We start from the raw sequence: 22,935 nt of genomic DNA, 5'->3' as shown, positions 1-22,935 counted from the left end.
CTGGGACCACAGAGAAAAGCCCATATCCCAAGCATGGCATAGAGGAGAGAGACCAGAGCCAGGTACCCAAGACAATGGTGGAAACAGCCATGCTGGAGCCAGCAACAGGCACCATGAGCTGCAGGTGACAGGCAGGTACGAAAGAAGCAGCAGATGTTGGCCTACCCCACTGCTCTGAGGGTTTGATGAGGGCCAGATTTGCTCCAGCTTCATCTTTTCAGAGCCTCTATCAATTCCAAGTCAGCCCAGGAATTTCAGCATTGCTCTGAAGTGGTGTCAAGCCGCAGACCACAAGAGAGGAGTGACGGGTGCCAGGGAGCACAGCAGCACATCTGGGCAGCACATCTGCTGTGGCAGCTGCCAGCACATGCTCCTGGCTGGATCCAGCTCCTGGGCCCTGCAGGGAGCTGCACTGAGGCTTCCTCCTCAGTCTCTAAAGCTCTGCCCTGGTGTCCAGAGGAACCTGTGGCCCCTCTGTGGTCCAGCTTGGACTGGGTGGGTGACACCAGTGCCCAGGGAGGAAGGGGAGGCAGAAAGTGCTGGGTTTCTTCCAAAGTGAGTGTATGCCCAAGCAGAACATGATGGGGAGCATCCTGGGGAGTATCCTGCAGCATTCCCCAGCACTGGGAACACTCCTGCAGCACTGGAAACCCATGGACACCACAGGCTGCCAGCAGGAGGTAACACTGGGCTGTAACACGTATGGTGCTGTGTCCTTATGGTGCTGGCCCGTTCCCTCCATCCGTCCCCTGGGCTGGGGCACTTGGAGGAGGCAGCAGCCAGAGGACGATGTTATCCCGCTGCCTTTCCCCTCCTCGGGGCCTTTCCGACCCCGTCCCACGCACTCTTCCTCACCCCCAGCACGAACCTTGGTATTAAATGTGCTCGGCAGAGCCCCGGGAGGCAGCCACAGCTCCTGGGTGAATACTAATAACGGTGCCGTCCGCCCGCCCCAGACTTTCCCACACATCTGCAGCCACTTAATGTGGGAATCGTTAACCCTCTGCTCGCCCCGTGCCCGAAACACAGCCCAGGAGTGAAAGCAGGATGATCCTCACCAGAGCAGGGGGAATCACACCCCCAACCTACTGAGAGCAGGGCCCACACGAGCTGGGGAGCAATGAGGGCTGCCAGCATGTGTCCCTGTCCCCAGCGCCCTCTTGAGAATTGTCAATTTGTGGCATTTGCATTTGCCAAGAAAGCTGATCCAGATCCCAAAGGGGTCACTGAGCCCTGGATGGGGAGAGGGGAGCTGTGTGGCAGCTCTGGTGGCACATCCACTCCGGCTCTCCTGGTCCCTCTCTCTGGGGACCAGCTCTGCAGACCCTCCTCAGCATGGGGACACAAGTGACAGCACAGGGGTTGTCAAGCACCTGGGGAGAACCAAAGGCCACACACGAGTCTGCAAGGGGCTGAGGGAGATGAGGCAGGGGGTTGTCCTCTGCAAGAGGGTTGCACTGATGTCTCCATTGCCAGAGAAGAGGGATCACTCCTGGGGCTTTCAGAAGCTAGGGAATGGCTGAAAGGTCCTGGCTGGACTGGGATGTGACTGGGGCTGTACAGCTCTGGGATATGCTGGTCTGAAACCACAGATTTGCCCTTGAGAGCAAAAGGAGCTGGAGGGAGAGGGGAGGTGGTGGGGCAGAAGGCTGTGGGGGAAAAGGAGAACAAGGGGAGACATCTGCTTGGCTCTCTGTGGGCATCTCCCGCTCCTGCAGAAACCATGGTGGCGTCCAGAGCAAGCTGGGGGACACGGCAGGACTTGGTTTCCCATTCTGAGTGCCTCCTCCATGGGAGCAGGAGCTGACGGGATGGTGTCCCTGCTCCATTCGGGATAGCTGCGTGCAGCCTGGCCCCGGGGGCCTCCCAGCCCTCCTCCTTCCAGGAGATGGCATCACTGGATCACGGATAGCAGCGCCGAGCCCCAGGGAGCATCCAGGAGCCCTGACTGCTCTCCCTCTCTGCTTCACCTGCCTGGTTTCTGCCAGGAGTACCAGGTCTGGAGTACGAGGGGTGGTCCCCAGGTTGCATTTCTGGGCATCTCTAGCATGGATAGAGGGGGTACTGCCACCTGCTCTCACCCAGCTGGGGACCCCCAGGGCTCTGTCAGTTCCTCATCTGCTCACCCATGGGACCTCACTGCAGGTGGCATCCTGAGGCACCGAGGGTCCCCTCAGCACCCTTCAGCCCAGCTGAGCAGCTGAGATGCTCCTTGGGGAGCCCATGACGCTCCTCCCCAGCGTCACCTTCACCACCAGCAGGAAATGGGTCAAAGAAAGGAAGAAGAGGGAAGTTATTGATGGATCTTTATGGCCCAATTGTCCTCCCCTTTGCCCACACTGAGGGAGATCATGCTCAGCTGTCAGTGGGCACCTGGCCATGCCGTGCCCTGCCCAGCCTGTCACCTGCTCCCCTGGGGAGGATGCAGGTGTGGGCTGCTGCCCCAGATCCCTGAGCCCCCAGTCCCCAGCAGCTGCCTGAGCCCTTGGCATTGGCTCCACAGACTGGGAAAAGGCATGGGGGGCCTGGGCTCCCTGTCACTGCCTGTCAGAAACATCCAGTGGCAGGAATAACCCCAGTTTCTAAAACACAGCCACCCCTGGGATGGGACCCAGCAGCCACCTGTTCTTCTCTGTGCCTCCCACCATCTGCTCAGGGGCAACTTTATTTTATTCTTTTTTTTTTTTTAATTTTTTTTCCCCGCTTCCTGAGCATCTTTGCTGATGGGAAGAAGAGGAGGAGTAGGGTGGCCTTGACTCTCTAATTTACACAGAGCCATGGCTGTCCAGAGATCTTGGGAAATCCAGGATAGATGGGGTTACATGGCACATCAAGTAATCTGAGCTGAGTGCTGAGCTGAGATCATCACGGGGTGGGACAGCCATGACAGTCACCTTTGTCACGAGGGAGGGACCTGGGACAAGGCTGAGCAAGGGGCTGGGGACCTTGGGTCCCAGGGGGGATGCTGCAAAGTGCTCACCTCTCCTGGTGCCTCCAGCCATGCCAGGTTTGGGGAGGCAGAACGCAAGTGATGCCAGCTCTGGGGGTGATTTCCCATTGCTGGGAAATTGATTCACCCATCTCTGTCCTCGTAAACCAGACCTCTCACCTCCTACCCATCTCCCCTCCAACTCATCCTGGCACCCACCCTTGCAGGAAGTGGATGTAGCACAGGGGAATATGTGCACCCAGTTTCAGGTAGAATTGGGGCTAGACCAATGGGATGAGGTTCTTGGGACTGACACAGACCACTGAGGGTCCAGAGCTCCAGAGATTTTATCCTTTTCTCTCAATGTCATCCTTAATCTACCTTTTTTTTTCAATTTTCTCCTTAATTTTCCTTTTTTTTTTTTTTTTTTTTTTTTTTTTTTTTTTTTTTTTTTTTAATTTATTTTTTTTTTTTCTGTTTCCTATTGTCAAATTCCAGGCTGTTTTTGGTCCCAGGAGGGTGAGGATTGTCCTTGCCCTACTCACATTTGTAGCGGAGAGGGTGCTGGTGCAGAGAAAAGGACAAAGGCAGCCTTGAGGAAGTGGCAAAACACCCTCCTGGAGCCTCTATGGGCTCTCCTTCTGGTTGAGGAGAAAAAGTCAGCCTGCAAATGACAGCTGTGGCTGCAGTGGTGGCCAGTGCAGCTGGAGTGTGACACTGGCAGGGAGGGGACATCACTGGGGCCAAGGATCCTGGCTGCCACTGGTGGGGGTTTCTGGGCAGTGTCAGCCCGTCCCTCTGGAGTGCAGGTGTGTCTGGCCTGACAGGTGACGAGTGGGTGATCCCTGCTCGGGTGTTTGTGACTGGCACCTCCCGCCTTGCAGGCAGACAGGGCTTCACAGGTGTCCCCTTTCTGCTTGATTTTTCCTACCACCAACATACGGGGATGGTTTTGCTTTCTTAGGAGAGAAAACAGGCGAGCAGCTCCTCTTGCAGCCTCTTGGAGATGTGTCAGCCCAGGTACTTCCAGCAGTGTCCATGGTGTCCATTCTCCCTGCACGTGGAGTCTGCCCATCTGTCCTGCTACCTGAGGCTGGGCTGAGCTTTGCTGTCAGGATTGGAGGAGTGGATTTGCCCTGGGATGAAGGAAATGCAGACCCAGAGCCTCCACCAGCCCCTCTTTTCCAAAGAGGCAGATGCTGCCACTGGATACAGGAAAACACCATTCAGAGCAAGAACTTGGTGTCCCCCAATGTGGGGACAGGGCAGGTGACACACTCACACACAGGCCAGCTTGTCCCCTGCGTGCAGCCAGCTTTCAATGCAGAGGTTCATCCCAAGGCACCCTGTTCCTGGGGTAGGGATGGTGGTGGGGTCCCTTGGGGCATCCTCATGGGACTCCTGCAGCACCCTAATGTCCCCAAGGCCAGCTGCTACAGAGGGACCATGTCCTGTGGCATGGGCACAGTTGTGGGGTAGTGACAGAGGGGCTGGGGGGGGTCCTCGGTGCTCCCTGGGGTCACCCCCTACCTCATCCTCCTTGCAGCCAGAGTGGGAAGTTTGAACTCGTCCCCCTCACCCGCTGGGGTTTCTGCACTTTGAAATGCAAACCTGCCTTTCAATGCAAATGCTGCGAGAGGTTGGGCCCAATAAAAGCCCGTGGGCAGGGAGGTGCCTGGCCCCGGGACAGGCTCCCCAAGGCGCCCAGGTGAGCGCTGCCGAAGGAGGGGCGGCCGCCGCCTCCCCGCGAACCCCGGCGGCCGCAGCCGCGCTCGGCGGCGCAGCATGAGCGCGGGGACGGCCCGGGAAGATGTACCTGGGATATCTTGTGGATAAGGACACCAACATGTATCCCAGCCCGGTCCGGCACCCCAGCCTCAACCTCAACCCCCAGAACTACGTGCCGGGGCCGCCGCAGTACTCGGACTTCGCCGGCTACCACCATGTGCCGGGGATTAACAACGACCTGCACCACGGGCAGCCCGCGGCTGCCTGGGGCTCGCCCTACACCCCTGCCAAGGAGGACTGGCATTCTTATGGCACCGCTGCGGCGCCTTCCACCGCCAGCCCGGGCCAGTTTGGATTCAGCCCCCCAGATTTTAATGCCATTCAGCCTCCGGGCTCTGGACTCCTGCCTCCACCCATCAGCAGCTCGGTCCCCCAGCTCTCCCCTAACGCCCAGAGACGCACCCCGTACGAGTGGATGAGGCGCAGCATTCCCAGCACCAGCAACAACGGTAAGGGAACCCCCAGCCCTGCAGCCCGAGCAGAGGATCCCTCTGGAGCTCTGCAGGGCTGGTCCTGCTCTGTGGCTCTCCCTGCACGGGGACTGCCAGAGGGACAGCACGCTTGGCCTGCCCTGGGCACGACACCCAGTCCTCAAAGAGCAGGGGAGCTCTGAGGGGGCAGGGGCTCAGGATGGCAGGGAGGGTGCTGTCCTTCCTCACTGGCAGCTGGATTTTCATGTCTGGAAAGTCATTTTCCCCATTGCCTGTGGCCACCGGGTAGGATGGGCAGAGCCAGAGACCCTCAGGACCCTGGGGGGTGTTGGATGGGGGATCTCAAAAGTGCAAGAGTGAGAGTGTGGGGCTGTGGCTGTACATGAGAGTGTGAGCTGGCTGTGTGAGAGGCTGTGTATGGTGGGTGTGCAAGGTGCCCAAAGCTGTGTGTGTGCAGGGAAGGAGCTGTGTGTGTATCCATGCTCTGTGTGTGCATGGGGTGGATTCAGTGCGGTGCTGCAGGCTCTGTGTGAGTGTGCAGGGCACCGTGAGCAGTGTGTGTGTACAGGCAGTGCCACCAGCTGTGTCTGGGGGAGGTGACAGCGTGCTCAGGGTGTGTGTGCAGGGTGCTGTGAGGACGGAGTGGTACGTGGTGTGTGTGTGAGGGGCACCGTGTGTGTTCTGGGGACAGTGCCACGTGGAGGGTGGCTGTGGGTGCTGCAGGTGCACGGGCCAGTGGGTGCCCAGCTCTGCAGGAAAGGGGGCCCAGGTTCCTGTGATTTCCTCTGCCTGGGCACGGAGTGGTCGTGCTGTCCCCAGGGTCCTGTCCCCGCTGAACTCCTGACCTGGGGGAAGCGTCTGGGTGACCCCAGCCCCCTTCCCACCCTGCTGCCCACTTCAAAGGCGGTGGGCAAGTCCCCCTTGGGGCCAGCCCAAATTGACAAGGACTTCTCTTTGTCATGGAGATGGTGGCTGGCTCCTTTGGCAGTGAGGTGAGGTGCGGGCCCTTTGTCCTGACCTACCCTCACCCTTTCATCTTCCCAGCCTGGACTCTTCCCAGCAGGACCCATGGGGCTTGCCTGAACCTGCCACTCCTCTCCTTCTCCTGTGATGGCTATGAGCTCCTCAGAGCACTGCTGTGGCCAGCTCGTTACAGGAGTGGCTATGGGCATCCCTCAGGGATGAGTTTGCTTGGAGTTACTGCTGCCCCAGATCCCTGGAATCAGGGCCTGGGCTCCCTGTTTGCAAAGTGCCTCCAGTTTTTGGCTTGTTTTTGACTCTGCACTATTCCCAGTGGCCAACAGTCATGTAAGGGTCTTCTGCAGAAGTGCCTGTGGTCTTCCAGCATGGAAAATACCTACTCGTAATCCCAGAATCTGTGTGGCAGGGATGGGGACCAGTGTGCAGTGGAGCAGGCAGAACATCCCAATAAATGGAAAAAAACCCAGCCCCAGCCTGGAAAGAGGAGGGAGAGGCAGGCTGGTATTTCCTGTCCCATTTTAAGCACTGAATGTAACTATTTAGGAAAAATGCTTCCCCCCACTTGCAGTGATGGAGACCCACAGGCGTGCCAGGGCTGAGGGCTTCCCTCTGCCCAGGCTGGAAAGGGAAATGTGATGTGCAGCCCTCCCCTGCAGTGGGGACCCTGCCACTTCTGCAGGTTTTGTAGGTCTGAACATCTTGGTTTCTTCTGAGAAAGAGGTGGGAGGGAAAATGAATGGGGAAGGAAAGCCATCAGCACACCTCTCCCCTGGATCAAGGCCACGGGTTTACACCCAGCAGTGGGGCCAAGATAAAACAGGAGCTTGAAAGTGCCTCTGATTGAGTTAGACAACAATTGAGTTGATTGAATTCTGGAAAAATATCATTAGTTGCTTAGTTTGTATCTCTTAGATCAAATACATACAAAGGAACAAATAAACCAGCCTTGTTCCTCTCACACACAGGGGAGCTGCTCCAGCTGCCCCACAGCCATGCAGGGGTGAAAAGCTCTTTCTTGGGGTGCTTTCCTTAGGATGGATGGCCTGTAAGCTCCTTTTCTAAGTCACCCACAGATTAAGGACCTGTCCTTGCACCTCTGCTGGGTCCAAGCCCAATGCTGCTGCTGCCAAGCAACTGCAGGGTTTGGTCGTGGTGGGATCATGAGCTGGGAGATGGTGGGATGCAGTTGGTGCTTTCCAGTGCTGCCCTTTAAATAAAAGTCTTCATTAAGCTTGAAAGAGAGTAGGGCAGAGATGGATTTGACATAGATAAGAGTGAAGTTCTTAGATGAATCATTTTATTGAAATCAATGAACTGGACTTTGATCAGTCTGGATTGATAAACTCCTCATCTCACCGCAGTGGGAATAGGAAATGAATACATGGAGTTTTTTGCTATAAATATCAACAGTTTCATTGTGAATGCTGTAAATCATAACACTTCAGAGGGTTGTAAATTGATGTTCCCTTTCTGTCTTGGCTCGTATGAACAGCTTCTGGCCATAGTTTGAAAGCTTTTGGGGAAGAGCTGTGTGATAGCAAAATAAAATCTTGTGCAGGGAATATGAGTGTGTCGGGCACTTCTGCAAATGTGATCCAGAGCTTGAGAAAAATCAATGAGAAATCTCCCAGTGACTCACTGCAGAGCCAGGCTGTACAGGGGGGTGATTTTCTGTACCTGTTGCTACATTCATGTGTGCTTCACCTGGCTGAGCTGAGATAACCCAGCAGCAAAGGGATTAAACTCCAGTCACCAGGAATTAGGGGTTACAGGGAACCGAGCTGGAAGATGTCCCCAGGCCTCATTTCTCTCTCCAATGTCACCTCCTTTTCTGCTCATAAAAATCTTCACTAGCAGCATGTCAGAGCCGCATGCTTCCTCCTTATTCACAATTATTTGCAAACTTCCCTGTGAATTGCACCCAGGGTTTATAAAAAGCTCAGGAAGGTGGCTGGAAGTGGAGCTGACTGAACTTTGAAATTCACCCTCTGCTTGTTAGTCATGCAAATCCTCAGATACTGCCTCGGGTCTGGCTTTTAGGTCACTAATTGAGCAGGGGCTGGAGTGCTAAATATTGCAAGTGAAAGTGCAATTGGAGCATCCCTTGCAGAGGCAGATGTGCTCAGGGCTTCGTGTGGTGCCAATGCCTGTGGTGCCCACGCAGGTTTTGGGGTGATGGGGAGCAAGCAGTGATGCTCTGAGCATGTGGTGATTTGCTGGGTGTGCAGTTTTCCATCTCAGTTTTATTATTTCTAGGTCAGTTTTCCAGTTCTGTTTATTTTTTTAGTGGGGCCCATGAACACTGGGGGAAAGAGTTCAAATCCCAATAATGAGACAGAAATGTTTCCCCTGGATTGCTGGGATTCATGCCATGCTTGGTATGTTTTGGGATGATGGTGATGGCAGGAGGACAGTGCATTTCCCTGGTCAGTCCCTGCATGGGGAACCTCTTTAGGTGTGCTCATTCCCTGTGAGACCCTTTCCTTCACTGGGACATTTAGGGTGTGTGTCAGGCCCCATCAGTCTTCTCGCATTGAATTATTAACCCACAACCTGCTCCTGGCCCCAGCTGGGGTTTGTTGACTGCTTAGCCTTCTGGCCAAGGTACAGGCCTCTCAAACTTTCCTAGAATTGACTTTCCTTGAACAAAAAGGGCTTCCCTGGAGCACTGGCAGTACCTACGTGATGGGCTTGGCTGGCTAATACCCCGGGATTAGCAGAGGGACACTTTAAACCTCTGGCCAATGACAGATGTTTCCTACAGGGGACCTTTCAAGGACACCCACTCCCGTCCTGTTAGCTTTGTGATTGCTTGGATAAGGGGCTGCATCCTTCCCCCACCCTGCCCCATGGCAAGGATGGGCCAAATCCTATGGGGCTGCAAAGGGGGAGAGGAACCCTGCTGTCCATATGGGACCCCCAGTGCCTTGCTGTCCTGCTCTTCCTACTGCAGATGAGCCACATCCAGCCAGGAGGCAGGTTGGGATGAGCTGGATCAGGCTGGAGTGAGGTGAGGTGAGGTTCTGCATGGGGCTGTGTCCAGCCCACGTGTGCCAGCAGCCCGTGTGTCACCCGGCGCTCCCGTGTGTCACCCGGCGCTCCCGTCCTCCCGCGCTGCTCTGCTCTTTGCCCCAGCACCGGAGCCAGCCTGGCACTCAGCTCAGCCCCATAAAACATGGCAACAACGGAAGGAATTTGCCAGTTGCCAAAATAAAGGATCGAGTCACTGCAGGGCTGGGAAAGACTTGCCCCAACACCCAGCTTTGTGCTGCTGCCCCTGGGGATGAAGGGCTCCTGGTTGTGTTGTCCATGTCCAGGAACGTGGGGGTGTGGTGGGGAATCACCAGCTCACTGCAAACACCAGGCATCTGCTCTTCATCCCCTTGGGGTCTGCACCTCCTGGGAGGAGGATGGGGCCTGCAGGAGGGGTGTCCTCACCTCACCAGTGGGTGTGGATGTGGGTGCAGCTCTGTCCCTGTCCCACTGTGCTGGCTGTGCAAAACCCAGCCAGGGCCAGCCTGTGCTCCCGTGCACCGGTTTGCACTCTCCAAATCCAGCTCTTTCACCAGGTGTTTCTGCTCTTTCCTGGCAGCAGGGCTGCCCAGCCTGACTGTGCCATGCACCAAGCTCTGCCTAGAGCTCTGCTATAGCCCCAGGCATGCATTCCCCAGGCACACACTCACACTTGGAGCAAAGCTTTTTAGGGAGCACAGAGCTTGATCCTCAGGGAGCAGGAGAGCAGAAAGCCATTGGGTCAAGTGGTGCAGTTTGGCATGTGAAATGCTTCCAGTGCTCACCATACCAAGCTGAACCAGGTTTTAATGCTACCTGGTGCACATAGGAGAACTGCAGTTTGCTCTGAAGCTTTGGCACCAGGAAGAAGTGTTCAGGTTGTGTGAGGTGAACTGCCATGGAGAGAGCTACTCTGGGTGTAGGAGCATTGCTGGGCTCCTTGGAGGGGCCCTCAGACTCCAAGATGAGTCCTACCTCAACCCTGATGTCTCCAATGCCCATTTTTCTAACTCAGAGTAGAGATGGGGGAGCTTTGGCAGAGTCCGTTCAGTGAGGATTCATCCAGCATTCCCTCCCTCCTCAGCACTGAGACATTAAATATGTACAGAGAAGATGTGTGGTTCCTCTCACCCAGTTTTTGACACCCAGCAGTTGTCTAAATGCAATGCATTCTGGCAGAGGAGTGATGTCAGGCAGGGATCTCGGGGGGGATTGCCCTTCAGAGGGGGTCGTTTCTCACTGGCTGGGATGAAACAAGCCACATGTTGGTCGTCCCATCCATCATTCCTCTGCTTCCTGCGGCACAGGAAAAATAGCTGAGGATGTTGAAGTATGCAAGGCGAGGGGAAGGCTTGTGAAAACCGTGAGCTGCTGGTTCCCAGCACTCGGGGAATGTGAGGGGCTCGGGTTTATCCCCCCCTCCCAGGCCACAGAGGAGCGTGGGTGTTTTGGAGTGGCTGCTGGAGGGGAAAGAAGGGGAAAAAATGAGTGTGGGGAGGGGGTGAACAGGGAGGGCATCAGAGGCTCAGCCCTTGCCACCATCAGTGCAGGCTTTGGGTTCCCGTTTCTGTGGGTTTAGGATGGTGGAATGAGCTGGGCTGTCTGTCCCCAGCCTCTCAGCAGTGCAGCTCCCATCAACGCTGCTCGGCAGAGGGAGCATCGACCCCTCTGCACACAGGCAGCTGGAGCACATCTGGCTGCCAGATGAGGGTGGCTCCAGCCAGCCTGGAGGCTCCTGAGCTTTAGGAGCCAACCTCAGCCCTTTCCTGGGCCTGGGGTCTCTGTCATGGGGCATTTCTCTGCTGGCTGTCCTCAGTTTTGTGGGGTTGTGAGGGGGATTTTTCCCCATGGAGCTGCAGAAGGACTGGGGATTAAGCTGTCCAGGGAATCTCATGGCTCTGACCCTGGGACTGTGTGCCTCAGTTTCTCCAGCTGTTGCATTGACTAACCTCTGTCAAGGCTGAGGGAAGTTTTCCTTGATCCTTTCCTTGGGTAGAAATGCCAGATCCTAGCAGAGCACTGATTCCCCTGGGATGGGAGGTTTTTATCTCTTTGCAGGTAGATGCTGCTCATTCAGAATGGAGCAGCTTTATCATGGAGAGGAAGCACCCACATGGAGGGGACAGCCTTGTGTCCTGTTTGCTGCACTTTACCTCTGGTATGGAGCAGTCCTTTCCCAGCTGCTCTGTGGTGACAGGACTTTTACACCTGATGCTTTTCAGCGTTATAATATTGCAATGCCATCAGATAGTGTGGGAGCAGGCCCCCAGTGCAGACAGATGGGCAGACAAGGCTGTACAGATGGAGCCAGTTGGGGCCAGGGCACGGCCAGGAAGATGGGATCAGGCAGGATGGCTCTGGGAGCACAAGGAGCCAGCACAGAGCAAGGCATGAGAGCTGCTGAGGCAGCCTGGCAGCAATGCCTCCATCCCCCCTGCCACTCCTCTGTAAAGCAACACCCAATGTGTCCCCAGGCCTTGGGGACCTCTGCTGTGGGTGCCACAGCTGTCACTACCGTGGGTTCTCCCCTCAGTGGCTCCAGCCAGTGGGCTGGGGCTGCCATAGCCCAGTTGACCAGAGCCCTGAGGGCTACACAGCAGCTTCCCACAGAGCCAGAGTTTGTGGCTGTGGTCATTTTGAGCTGCTTTGACCTGTGAAATAGAGACTTTTCTAAAAGTGCTGCAGTTTATGCTCCTGGCTGCTGGCAGCTGCGCTGCTCCTGCTGTGGCTGGGAGAAATGTGTCCCACAGATGGGGATCCTCCCCTTGGAGCTGGGCAGATCCCCTCACAACATGCCAGCTTTTGCTCCACCTCCATGCAGGGTGCCACTGCCACCCCACAGTCTCTTTCCTCCCTGGTTTGAGCCAGCCCCTTCCCAGCTGTTCTTAGAGCTGCTCAGCACCAGTCTCACAGTGCCCATATTCTCAGTCTGCTAAGGTTTTTGAGGCACAGCTTTTTACTCAAAGCCATCCTTTGGGCAGGCCAGGACTGGAGATGCTGAAATATTCCCTTCCTGGCAGCCTCCACTGTGGCTGTGAGGGGAGACAGCTCGGGCTGGTGGGCACAGGATCCACTTTGATTTTCCCTTACCCTGCCAGACTCCTGACCCAGCCCAGCAGGAGCTCTGGACCCCTGTCCTGGGGCTGCTGTGGGCAGGGAATGCAGGCTGGGTCAGGGCTCCATCCCCCTGTGTGTGCTCGGGAGCGTGTCCCCTGGGGTTTGCACAGCACATTAAAGCTATTCCCTTATCTAATCACGGCTCAGGTGAGTGCTATTAGGGTTACACATTAACAGTGGTAACGATACCCTCTCCCCACGCTGTCATTGGCCCTGCCTTGATCCCAAAGCCCAAACCATTCCCACTGGCCCCACGGGTGGCTCCGTTTGCCTGTCCCAGCAGTTCCTTTGCCTGGTCTTTCAGGGACAAGAGGCTGTAAATGCATAGCAGGGTTGGAAGGGGCTAACAACTGTGCTAAGAGACATCACTGGCACCCCCTCTGCACCCCATCCATGCTCCCTCCAGGGGCAGCAGCCCCAGCTCCAGGCTATCCCAGCCATGGGACAGCCTGTTTCAGCTTTGCCAGGCTTGGCTGGAAGTGCAGGAGCAGTTCCATCCCTCTGTTTGGCCACAGCCACGAGGGCTCCCCATAAGGAACCGCATTGGCTGGTCCCGAATTTCCTCTTTCTTTTCACAGAGCCATAAAAAGTCTCCAGGAGAGAGTTAAGTGTAACCCAGCATTCATATTCAAGGTAGTTGAATTATTCATTGTCAATGGTATTTCTTGCAAATCCTTTTCTTTTCCTTGTGAATCACCCACAGTACATCCCTGAATTCAGCAAACATCCGAAAACAGCAATTAGTGGAGGTGAATAACTTTCCATCTCTGCCTTGGTTGTCAGCCCCCTGTTTTGAGGTTTTTCTACCTGATATTGAGCAGCAAGTGATGATATTGATACTGATATTGAGCCTGGTGCCCAGCTCACCCTGTGATGGCTCTGCCAGCCCTGAGGCAGAGCCCAGCCTCCATCCAGGATGAAGGATGAAGAAGGAATAACAAAGAACAGGCTGTGATGGATCTATTTACAGCTGCAGCAGGAAATAATAATTCCTACTGAAATTCATGGCATATGTGATATTCACAAACCGCCTTATTTCTTTAGTCTTTATTTTTTTTTTTTTACTCTATCTGTCAACTCCTTCACTTTCCAGGTGTTCCTTTTTCCAAACAGCGGTATTCAAATAAAAACATTGCAAGTAAGACCATTTTAAAGTTATTATCTCTTTAGAGAGGCTTTTGCTTTCAACTGTAAAAAAAAAAAAAAAAAAAAAAAAAAAAAAAAAAAAAAAAGATAAATCTATGAGACAGAAAAATCTTGCAGGAGCCCCTGAGCCTGGAGCAGCCAGAGGGAGCCCAGTTTCTCACGGAGCTGCTAAACTTCACATAAATCTCCACCAGAGCATCTGGTTTATTCTGTAACTTCTTGGGAATTGCTGTGTTTGCAGATTCAGCACAGGTCCCTCCTGGGCTGGGCTGCAGAATTTCTTTTGATGCTGGTGACCCCGGTGAGAGGCAGCAGCGACCCCCAGGATGGACAGGAGCCCGTGGGAGGGCGAGGGCAGGGTGGGATCCTGCGTGGGCTGGGTGCCCCTGGCATCAGTCCAGCCCTGCAGGGCTCCCGTGGGCAGTTTTGTTTGGAGCTGTCACAGCTGATGTGTGCCAGGCAGGAGACAAGTGCCTGGCAAAGCTGCCATCACCCCTTGCACATGGAATATCTGCATTTCAGCCCTGTCTCTGCAGACACTCCACAAACACCTTGCTCAATCAAATTAACCTTTTTTAGCCCTTTTTTAACCCACAGTCACCCTGTGTGGTATGCACAGGTTCGACCTGATGGTGGTGAGGAGGGATTAGGTGTTTGCTTCTGACCAGCCCTGGGATGAGCTGGGCTCCCCACTCTGAATCCATCACATCCCTCAAATATGAGTTAGTAGCTGAAGTCCTGCCCTGGTGCTGGAAATCTTGTTCTATTCCCGATCATGTTGCAGCCTTGCTGCGCTCCTTCCCTCTTCCCTGGATCACTGGAGAGCATCAGTGCTTCCTGGGGACTGTGCTGGGACCCTCAGCCATCACCCTGCTCATGCTGTGCTGAGCCTGTGCCAGCACCACCAGGAGGAATGCAGGAGGACACAGACAGTGTCATGGGAGCTGGGTGCTAACTCGAACTGAGTGACTGCTGCTTGTGTGCCTGGGACTGCCAGCATCAAGTCCCAGCAGGGTGAGATGCCTTCCATGCCCATCCCAGGTCCTGCTGGCTCCTACTCTTGGTTTGCTCAGTGGTCAATGCCATGAGCTGGATTCTTGTGGCTCCTGCTTACTCAGTAGAAAACCAGCTGCTTTCTTCCATCCCATGTGATGATGCAAGGGAGCCCCTCTCCCACCTGCAGTACTCTGTGGCCATGGGTCATCCTGTCTTGAACTCTTTTACATTTAGGTTTCAGCATAAACGAGTGGCTTAGGAATGTCTTCATCTCCTTACAATGGGAGAGCTGGAGAGAGACACTGTAAAAAATAAAACTGAGCTGGTTGACAAACAGATTTGCAGCCTGGAGATTGGGGTTTTGCTCTGTGGATGTTCTCTGATGTCTTATTAGGGTGTCTAGAGCCCAGTTTTCCTCTGCACTACCTAAACTCCTGCTTCCACTCAGATGGTATCAGAATATAAGAGACTGCCCAGTGTCCAACTGATTTGGCCTAAATGGGTGGATGTGCAAAGGACTCATTAGGGAGAACAGATGAACAGGATGGCAGGCACACAAAGATCCCATTTCCTGGCAGAACCAGGCTGCAGGCACGGTTATGTGGGTTGCTGGGTCACTAGGAATCCCTTTCTGCACATCTGCAGCAGTGGTGAGCAGTATCTTGTCCATGTTGATACACCCAGGGCAGCCCCAGGGAAATCCATGGAGCTGTTCTGAGCTTGTTCCCCCTCCTTCCCACAGCAGCACTGCTGTCGGCATCAGAAATTCAGAAGAAGATGGGCAAACACATCTGCCAGGCAAACAAATGGCCAGGCATCATCCCTCTCGATTCCCTGGAACAGGATTTTGTAATTTTGGGTGGAGAAGCAAATATTCACAGCTGTGTTTATTCCCTGCCTGTGGACTCTTCTGCAGAGGAAAACACCAGGAACTTGTCAGCAAAATGCCAGGCATGGGTGTCCTCCCTCAGAGTTCCACAGCTCACCCTGTGTGCCTGTGGAATAACAAAGGAACTTAGGAAGAGACAGCTGGGCTACCTTTGACTGTGTGTTTCTGCTAGAAAGCAGCAGGTGCTGTTTGCAGACCCATGGGATGTGCATCTGTGTGCACAGACCTGTGGATCCTGATGGCCCCAGGCTCTGTCCATACCTGGGGGACCAAGGAGAGATTCAGGCTGTCTTTGGCCAAACACCCCTGGCCCGTGGAGCCAGGTCCTAGGGGTGCTTAGGCATCATGTGGGCTCTCTCCAGTACATCTTTAAAGACTGAACCTAAAGCACTGCCCTGTGTCTTAGCTCAGTGCAGGGAGAAGGAGAGTAACCCACTGGGTAGCAGAGAAATGTGGTGCTTGCAGGGTTTTCTGTCCTTCCCCTCTTCTGATCCATGCACATTCAAGTGATGGCACCTTGGTTTGGGGCTTCCTAGAAGAAGAGCTGGGCTTTCCTTAGCCCTGCCAGGCTGCCTGTCCTCAGCCCACCACAGGACCTGCAGCTCTGCTCCTCAAGGGACCATGTGTCATGACACAGGGGATTTATGGTCCATCCCCTGGGGCACCTCTGAATCCCTCCTGCTCTTTCCTCCAAGCAATTCCACCAAAGCCCAGGTACTTCCCAACAAGAAGCAACACTCTGGTGCGAAACAGGAGGGATGTTAAAGCCAGTAGGAGCCTCCTGACTCTCCCACTGGTCCCCAGGGCATTGCCATGTTTCTCCTGAGCTCTCCGCAGGTTGTGTGTCTCCTCCGTGCCCTCGGGAATGCTCCTTCCATTCCACTGCTCCCCTTCTTCCCCCGCTGGCTCACACCCCACTCTGCTCTCTCTGCCAGGCAAGACCAGGACAAAAGACAAGTACCGGGTGGTGTACACGGACCACCAGCGCCTGGAGCTGGAGAAGGAGTTCCACTACAGCCGCTACATCACCATCCGCCGCAAGGCCGAGCTGGCCGCGGCCCTGGGGCTGACCGAGCGGCAGGTCAGTGCTGCAGAGTCCAGGGAAACCTGGCCAGCTGGACATGGGGATGGGGAAGGGCCAGGGCTTTAGCCCAAGCAGTTAGAGGAGGTCCCACCTTGCTGCACAGACATCCCTTCCTTTCCAAGCTTTGGGATGCCCTCCCTGCCCCATGGGGACTGGAGGTTGCCATCCTTGCCTGTGTCCATCCTCATCTCTTTATGCTTCATTCTTTTCCTTTCTGCAGGTGAAAATCTGGTTTCAGAATCGGAGGGCAAAGGAGAGGAAGGTGAACAAGAAGAAGCTGCAGCAGCAGAGCCAGCCCACCAGCACCACCACGCCGACCCCACCAGCTGTCAGCACCCTGGGCCCCATCGGAGGCCTCTGCAGCAGCAATGCCCCCAACCTCGTCTCCTCATCTCCGCTGACGATCAAGGAAGAATTCATGCCTTAACCCTCCTCACCAGCTACAGACCCCAAGAGAAAAGCACTATCCAGCACAGCCCTGCCAGCCCACGTGCTCTGAAGGGTGACAGCCCCTTCCCAAAGACATGACTGTCCCTGGCTGAACCGATGGGGCAGACAGCAAGGCTGGGCCACGTGGCACTGGGGCCTTCCAGAGGGACTGGGGGGCTCTTCACTGTGTAAAAAAGATGGGTTAGGTACTGCTGTCCCATAGGAACCACACACTGGTTTGGTCTCTGGTCTGCGTAGCAAGGTCCTGGTGTCAGCAGAAGGAAGGGGGTGATAGTGGAGGAGGGCTTTCCTGTGGTGCTCCAGGTGCTTCCTTTGGTGTTCCTGGCAATCCAGCTGCCTGGTGCTTTTGGGCAGTTTGAACAAGACTGAAATAGAAAAAAGGCCTGGCTGGACTCAAGGCAAAATGAATTTCTGCTGAGCTGGTCTCCTGGGAAGCGAGGTGAGGAGGGCAGAGCAAGCTGGGCTCTGGGAGCCAGGCAAGACCCTCGGCTGTGGGATGTGGCATGGGAGCCCTTCAAACCACAGTGCTGGTGGCAAGCTGGAGCACACCCTTGACAAGAGTACCTGAACATCCCCACCTTTGTCCCCAGTGACCCTGGCAGTGCCCAGCCCTGCATCCCCAGCCCTGCCCCTGCAGCCACACAGAGCCATGTGGAGCAGCCCTGGTTCCCTGGCTGTGCCATGGCAAGGTGGCACTGCAGCCATCCTCCACCTGGAGCACAGGGAGTGGGTAAAAGGGAGCCTGGCACAGGCACATTTGGGGCAGACCACCCTGCTGAGCCCTTCCATGGGGAAGGGAAAGAGAAAGGAAGGTTTGCCATTGGGACAGGGTCCAAGAACCAGCCCCAGGCTGTCCAGAGGGGCCAATACTGGGAGAGTTTTGGGTGCTTGTCCAAGGGAACACAGTAACTGCAGGCACCAGAGCTGCTGCCAGGTTGGCAGGGGCCTCCTCAGGCATGCAAGAAATTACTGGCATGTGCCCTGGTGTTAGGTGATGGAGAGGTGGTTTTCAGAAAGACAGAGAAGCATTTATTTTCCTATTTTCTTTAAAATTCAGATTGCAGGACTCCAGAATTTGTCCTAGCTGTCTCCCTGCTCCTCCATGCACTGCACTCCCTCTCACCCACTGTGTTCCCTAGGCCAGTTAGCTAAACCCCATCCATTCCTACTGGTGAACTGCAGCTGAAAAATCCTTTTATCCTGTTGAGTCTTGACCATTGTATAGGCCCAGGGTAATGCACAGCCCAGTTTCAGCAACCCCAAAGGCCAGTGAGGCACAGCTGGGGCACAGCTGGGACATAAGAGGGTCTCTGTCTCCTTCTCAGGCTGCACCACATGCTCCTCAGCTGCAGTTATGAAGACCAAGAAGGGATGAGGGAGCATGAGCCTTGTATGTGACTTGTGTGATGTTTCTCAGCATTTTCTCTCCAAGCTCTGGGAGGATGGAGCAGTAGACATGTCCCTGCTGCCTGAAGACCATCCAGTGAAACCCTCACATCCCACCTGGCACTGCTGCTGCCTCACATCCCTTGGCCACACCGTCCACTGCCAGTCCCCACCACTCCCAGCCCCCAGAACACAAAGTCCCCAGGCGTGCTGTGGCTTTTACAAGTCTGTCCCTGTTATCCCACTGTGTGCACTGCTCTGCTCCAGCCCACAAAAGCTCTGGGTCTCCCTCCTGCCAGTGACACTTCCCACGGCCTCTGTTGCCAGGTGCGCTCGGTGATGAGGACAAATGTTTGCATCAACTCAGGACTTCAGCTCAGTTTTTGTGTATATAAGGCAGAACTGGTTTTCCTTTTTATTTTTTAGGCATCGGTGAAAATAAAACCAAGCAGGGATCCTGTGTGACACAGGTTTGTGACTGTCATTCCTGCCCGTGGTGCTGTGGCAGGGGACGGTGCTGGCTTCGGGGTCGCACGGTGCTGATGCTCCTGGGCACAGCCAGGGTTGGGAAGGTGTTCTGGGGCAGCAGCCTTGTCCCTGTAGCACAGAGTGTGCCTGTCCCACAGGGACACTGCTGGCAGTGGCGTGGCTCATATCACTGCCACGTCTCATTCCTTTGGCACCAAGAGGGATGGCAGACACGATGGCTGCAAACTCGCAGCACTGGAGACAGAGGGGAGAGGGTGAGGCCATTGTTGGGCTGGCAGAGGCCAAAGAACAAGGCCAGCTGCCCACGGATGTGGCTGCCTCCCCTTGGCGCCTCCTGGTCTCTAATCTCATTTTATGGCTGTCGATGGGCTGAATATCCTCCTTGTCCAAGATGAACAAACAGAGAATGAGGATGTGAGATAGTGCCTGGGACAGCTGGCATTGGTGCCTGACACTCTCCCCTCTCCATCCCATCAGTGTTCCCCTCATCTAGCAGAACACTGAGCAAGCAGCTGCCCTCAAATCCCTGCCCCAAATGGCTCCTCCAGCCCCAAAGCTCTTCCCAAGCGTTGCATGGGGTGTGTTGAGGTGCCAGGGCAGGGCAGCTGGCTGTGGAAGGACACCTGAAGCAGGATAAAGTCCTCGTGGGAGGAGGAGATGGAGGATTGGGAACAGGATGAGGTGGCATTGCTGAGAGAGGGACAGAGCAAAGTGTTTGTTCCTGCAATTGCAACAGAGGCTGCACCTACTGCTGCACCTACTGCTGCACCTACTGCTGCACCCTGGTGACCCTGCACTCTCCAGCATGGTGCCAGGCTGCCCATGGCACAGGAGAAACACCTCATGCGCTCCTGCAAGGAAACATGGGGAATCAGGAACTAAAGCAGGCAGGGGGATGCAAATGCAATGGAGCTGGTGCTGTACAGGAAAGGGATGAGACTGAATCAGCCACCTGCCTGAAGAGCTGGGCTGGACTGGGGAAACTGGAGGTGCTTCTGTGTGCAGATTCCAGCATGGTCCCCATGGTGGGGGCTGGCTCCCACACACTCCTCCTCCCTCCCTCTGCTTTGGCTGCCTTTAATGCCCAATTTTGCCATTGCCACGTGGAAACCAGCAGCGGGGTCCTGCCCTGGCAGGGATGGGCTGATGGCAGCACTGGGCATCACTGTTGTCTGCAAGGGGGAGCCTGCAGACAGCAGTGGGGAGGGGAACAGAGTCCTCGTGGGGGACAAATGTGCATCTCCCAAATTCACCTGCAGTGTTGGGTGGGCTGCAGGGAGGTGAGGGGCTGGGACAGAGGGAAGATGCTCCACTGCCTGCTCAGAGAGGCTGCGGGTGCTGTTGACAAGATGAAATTCCAACTGATACCCTAATCTGGCGCCTGCCTGTTTGCACAGCAGGGTAAAAGTCCAGGGAGCTGTGGGCTGTGCCCTTGGGTCCCTGCCACCCGTGTGTGCACAGGGAGCCGGCGCTGGCGGGAAGAGGCAATAAATGCACCCACACACCCAGCCACCCCTTCCCCCTACACACACACACGCCCCTTGACCAGGTGACGAAATGCATCTGCTCTGTTCCCCCTCCCATGTCCTCCCCTGCGCCCTGCATCTGCCGTTTGGGCAGGGATGGGTGAACCTTGCAGGGCCCTCCCTGTGCCAGGAAAGGGGCTGGTGGACACCGTGTCCCCACCAGCTTTGGAACCTTTGGTTCAAACCTCCTGGACACGTGTCACCTTGGCGGTTTCACCCCTGGCAGGTGACAAACACCTGGTTCCAGCACCTGCAACAGCTGCCTCCCGAGTCACATGTCGCACATGGAGCCTGGCCCTTATGGGAACAGCCTGGCCTCGTAGCCAGGGGACCCTGGGGGCTGTCCTCTGCAAGTTCCCACATTTTCTCCCTGCTCCTCCCTCTGCACTTTCCATCAGCTCCTACTGCCCAGCTTTACCCCTCCTTGGAGAAATCTTGAAACCATCATCAAACTAAGGCCACGCACAGCATGTGGCCAAGCAGAGATGTGCTGCCAGCAGCCTCCAGCATGGCACACGTCCCAGCAGTGACTAACCAGAGCGCCGCTGCCTCGCCGCCTTCCTCGCGTCTGCGGCGCGGATCTGGGCACGGTCCCATCCCGCTGCCAGACGCCTTCTCAGCCCTTCCCAGGCGGCTGCCACCCGGATCTGTGTGGGCTGCCCAGGCAGGGTGGGCAAGGGTGTTTCCCCAGCCCGAGTTCTGCCCTCTCCTTGCCCTCCAGAGTCACAAAGAGCCGGCAGTGCCAGTGGCTGTCAGTGCTGCTTTGGGGTGGAGGACGTGTGCTGTGCTCCGGCCCATGAGAAGGGAAAGGTTTACTTGGTGTGCCAGGGTGGCTCAGAGGTGGAGTGGGAGAAAACAAAACTTGCTAGGAAATGCTTGCAAGCCCTGTGTGTGCTACCTAGTGCCATGTCCTTGCAGATCAGGGCATGGGGACAGTTGTGCACACCCTTGTGCTCTCCTGGGGTTTTGGGGGTCCCTGGATTGCACTGCTCCTTCTGGCTGTTTCTGCCTCTGGTGTGTGCTGTTCCATGAAGTGCATCTCTTGCCGGCTCCAGGGCAATACCAGACTTGGTCCAGACCTGCAACGCTAAACTGAAGCATCCCAGGTCCCAGGGGTGGGACACCTACTCCCTGGTGATCCCAGGCCATGAAGAGCTGCTGGTGCTACCAGAGCAGCACCAGACAAACCAGGAGAGCGAGTTCCAGGTACAGAGCATCCCAGAAGAATTGGTATCAACATGGACATTTCAGGGCACCATCAGGCCCGGGTGTCTCTAATGAAAAATGCTGCCCTGGGCACAAGAAGGTGAGGCCATGAAGTCTGCCCAGGGATGCTGAGTGGTTTGGCAGAGATCAGCCCATGCCAGTGAGGTGGGGCTGGGACAGCTGTAGTGAGGTGGCACAGGCTCTCTGATTCAGGTTGCACTGGCATGAAAGGCAAACAAAGCATCCCTGCCCTGCATGATGGCTGAGGTAGGAGCAGTGATTGATGCAGCCCCTGGCCATCAGCCTGGCCAGCTCCAGGCTCAGCATCCCCAGCCAGCAGCTGGGAGAGGGAGAAGTGAGGGGCAAGTCCAAGGCAGGTAAAACCAGCCTGAGTGAATTCCCAAAGGTACTTTATTTTTGAGGAAGCTGTGAGTGTGTGAAAAGAGATGTTTGATGGGTTATCTAGTTTTGCTCTTTCCTTTTTTCTCTGGGAAATCCAGGTAAATATTAGCTCTAAAAGACCCATTGTGCAAATGCTGAGCCACTTCATCATATTGGATTCCTGCAGAAATGTGTCTTTATGCTGAGAATACCTTTCCTTTCAGGGAAAATTTTCAGAAGTGCTTAGAGGACTGTAGGAGCACAACTGCCATTAGATGTCCTGGATATTTGCTTTTATATCAGTCAGGCTGGGTTCTCTCTGTTCCAGCCCTGTCATTGTCCTCCTCATCCCCACTCACCTTAAGCCTCAGTAAAGCCTCTGGGCAGAAGTATGGCTCAGGCTGTAGCCTGTAGGGCACTTGCAAGGAAAAGGGACACATCCAGTATCAGAGCACTGGGCACAGTCCAGGGATGAAGTGATGAACAAGTGGATATTATCATGGGAAAGAATCCCACTGGGAGTCCAGAGCTGTCCTGGTCCCACACTGGCCCTGGAGCATGTGGGGTTGTTCTTTCTCCCATTTCCACCATGAAAGTGGGAGGAGAAGTCACAGACCAGCTCTGCCACTTCATTGGATATTTGACTGAGTATGAGGGTGAAAAGCCAGCAAGATGCTGGCCCCTGGACACTGGGACTCCAGTATCCCACTGCTGACTCAAACTGAGACATCTGGACCCTGGAGATGTGACCTGTGCTCCAGCACTGGGGCCATGATATGCTGGGCTCAGATGCTCACCCTGGGCACTGCCCAAGGATTGCTCTTGCCCTCGGTGTGGTGGGATGTGTTGGTCCTTCCCAAAGGGACTGCTGGCTGTGGAGCATCCCCCTCCCCTGGGCATCCCCCTCCTGAGGGCTGGGCTCAGGCAGCATGGGGAGCAATCACTTCTCATCTGCTCAAGCTCCAGCTGTGTCCTGCACATCAGAACCGGACAGGAAGGTGCTGTGAGCTTCTGGCATCTGCAGCCATCACTACATGGGGTGCTCGGTGTCATACTGACCGCAAGGTCAGGTCCTTCTCTAGGGACACCTGATGCATTTGTGGCGTGAGTGAGGCAGCAGCTGT

General features: G+C 55.4%; 1 protein-coding gene across 1 annotated transcript; it reads left to right on the top strand.

Moving 5' to 3' along the window:
* Positions 1 to 4,690: 4,690 nt before the first annotated feature.
* On the top strand, positions 4,691 to 16,850 carry CDX1 (caudal type homeobox 1). The gene is made up of 3 exons (XM_041397831.1): positions 4,691 to 5,166; positions 16,225 to 16,370; positions 16,594 to 16,850. Exons 1-3 carry the CDS (start codon positions 4,740 to 4,742, stop codon positions 16,798 to 16,800), a joined length of 780 nt encoding a protein of 259 aa, XP_041253765.1. The 5' UTR covers positions 4,691 to 4,739; the 3' UTR covers positions 16,801 to 16,850.
* Positions 16,851 to 22,935: the final 6,085 nt, after the last annotated feature.

The sequence above is a fragment of the Onychostruthus taczanowskii genome, unplaced genomic scaffold (genome assembly GCF_017590055.1).
Source record: "Onychostruthus taczanowskii isolate IOZ18803 unplaced genomic scaffold, ASM1759005v1 scaffold14, whole genome shotgun sequence".
NCBI classification, from domain to species: Eukaryota; Metazoa; Chordata; class Aves; order Passeriformes; family Passeridae; genus Onychostruthus; species Onychostruthus taczanowskii.
Note: the sequence above shows the minus strand (reverse complement) of the source record. Positions and strands in the feature narration are given on the sequence as shown.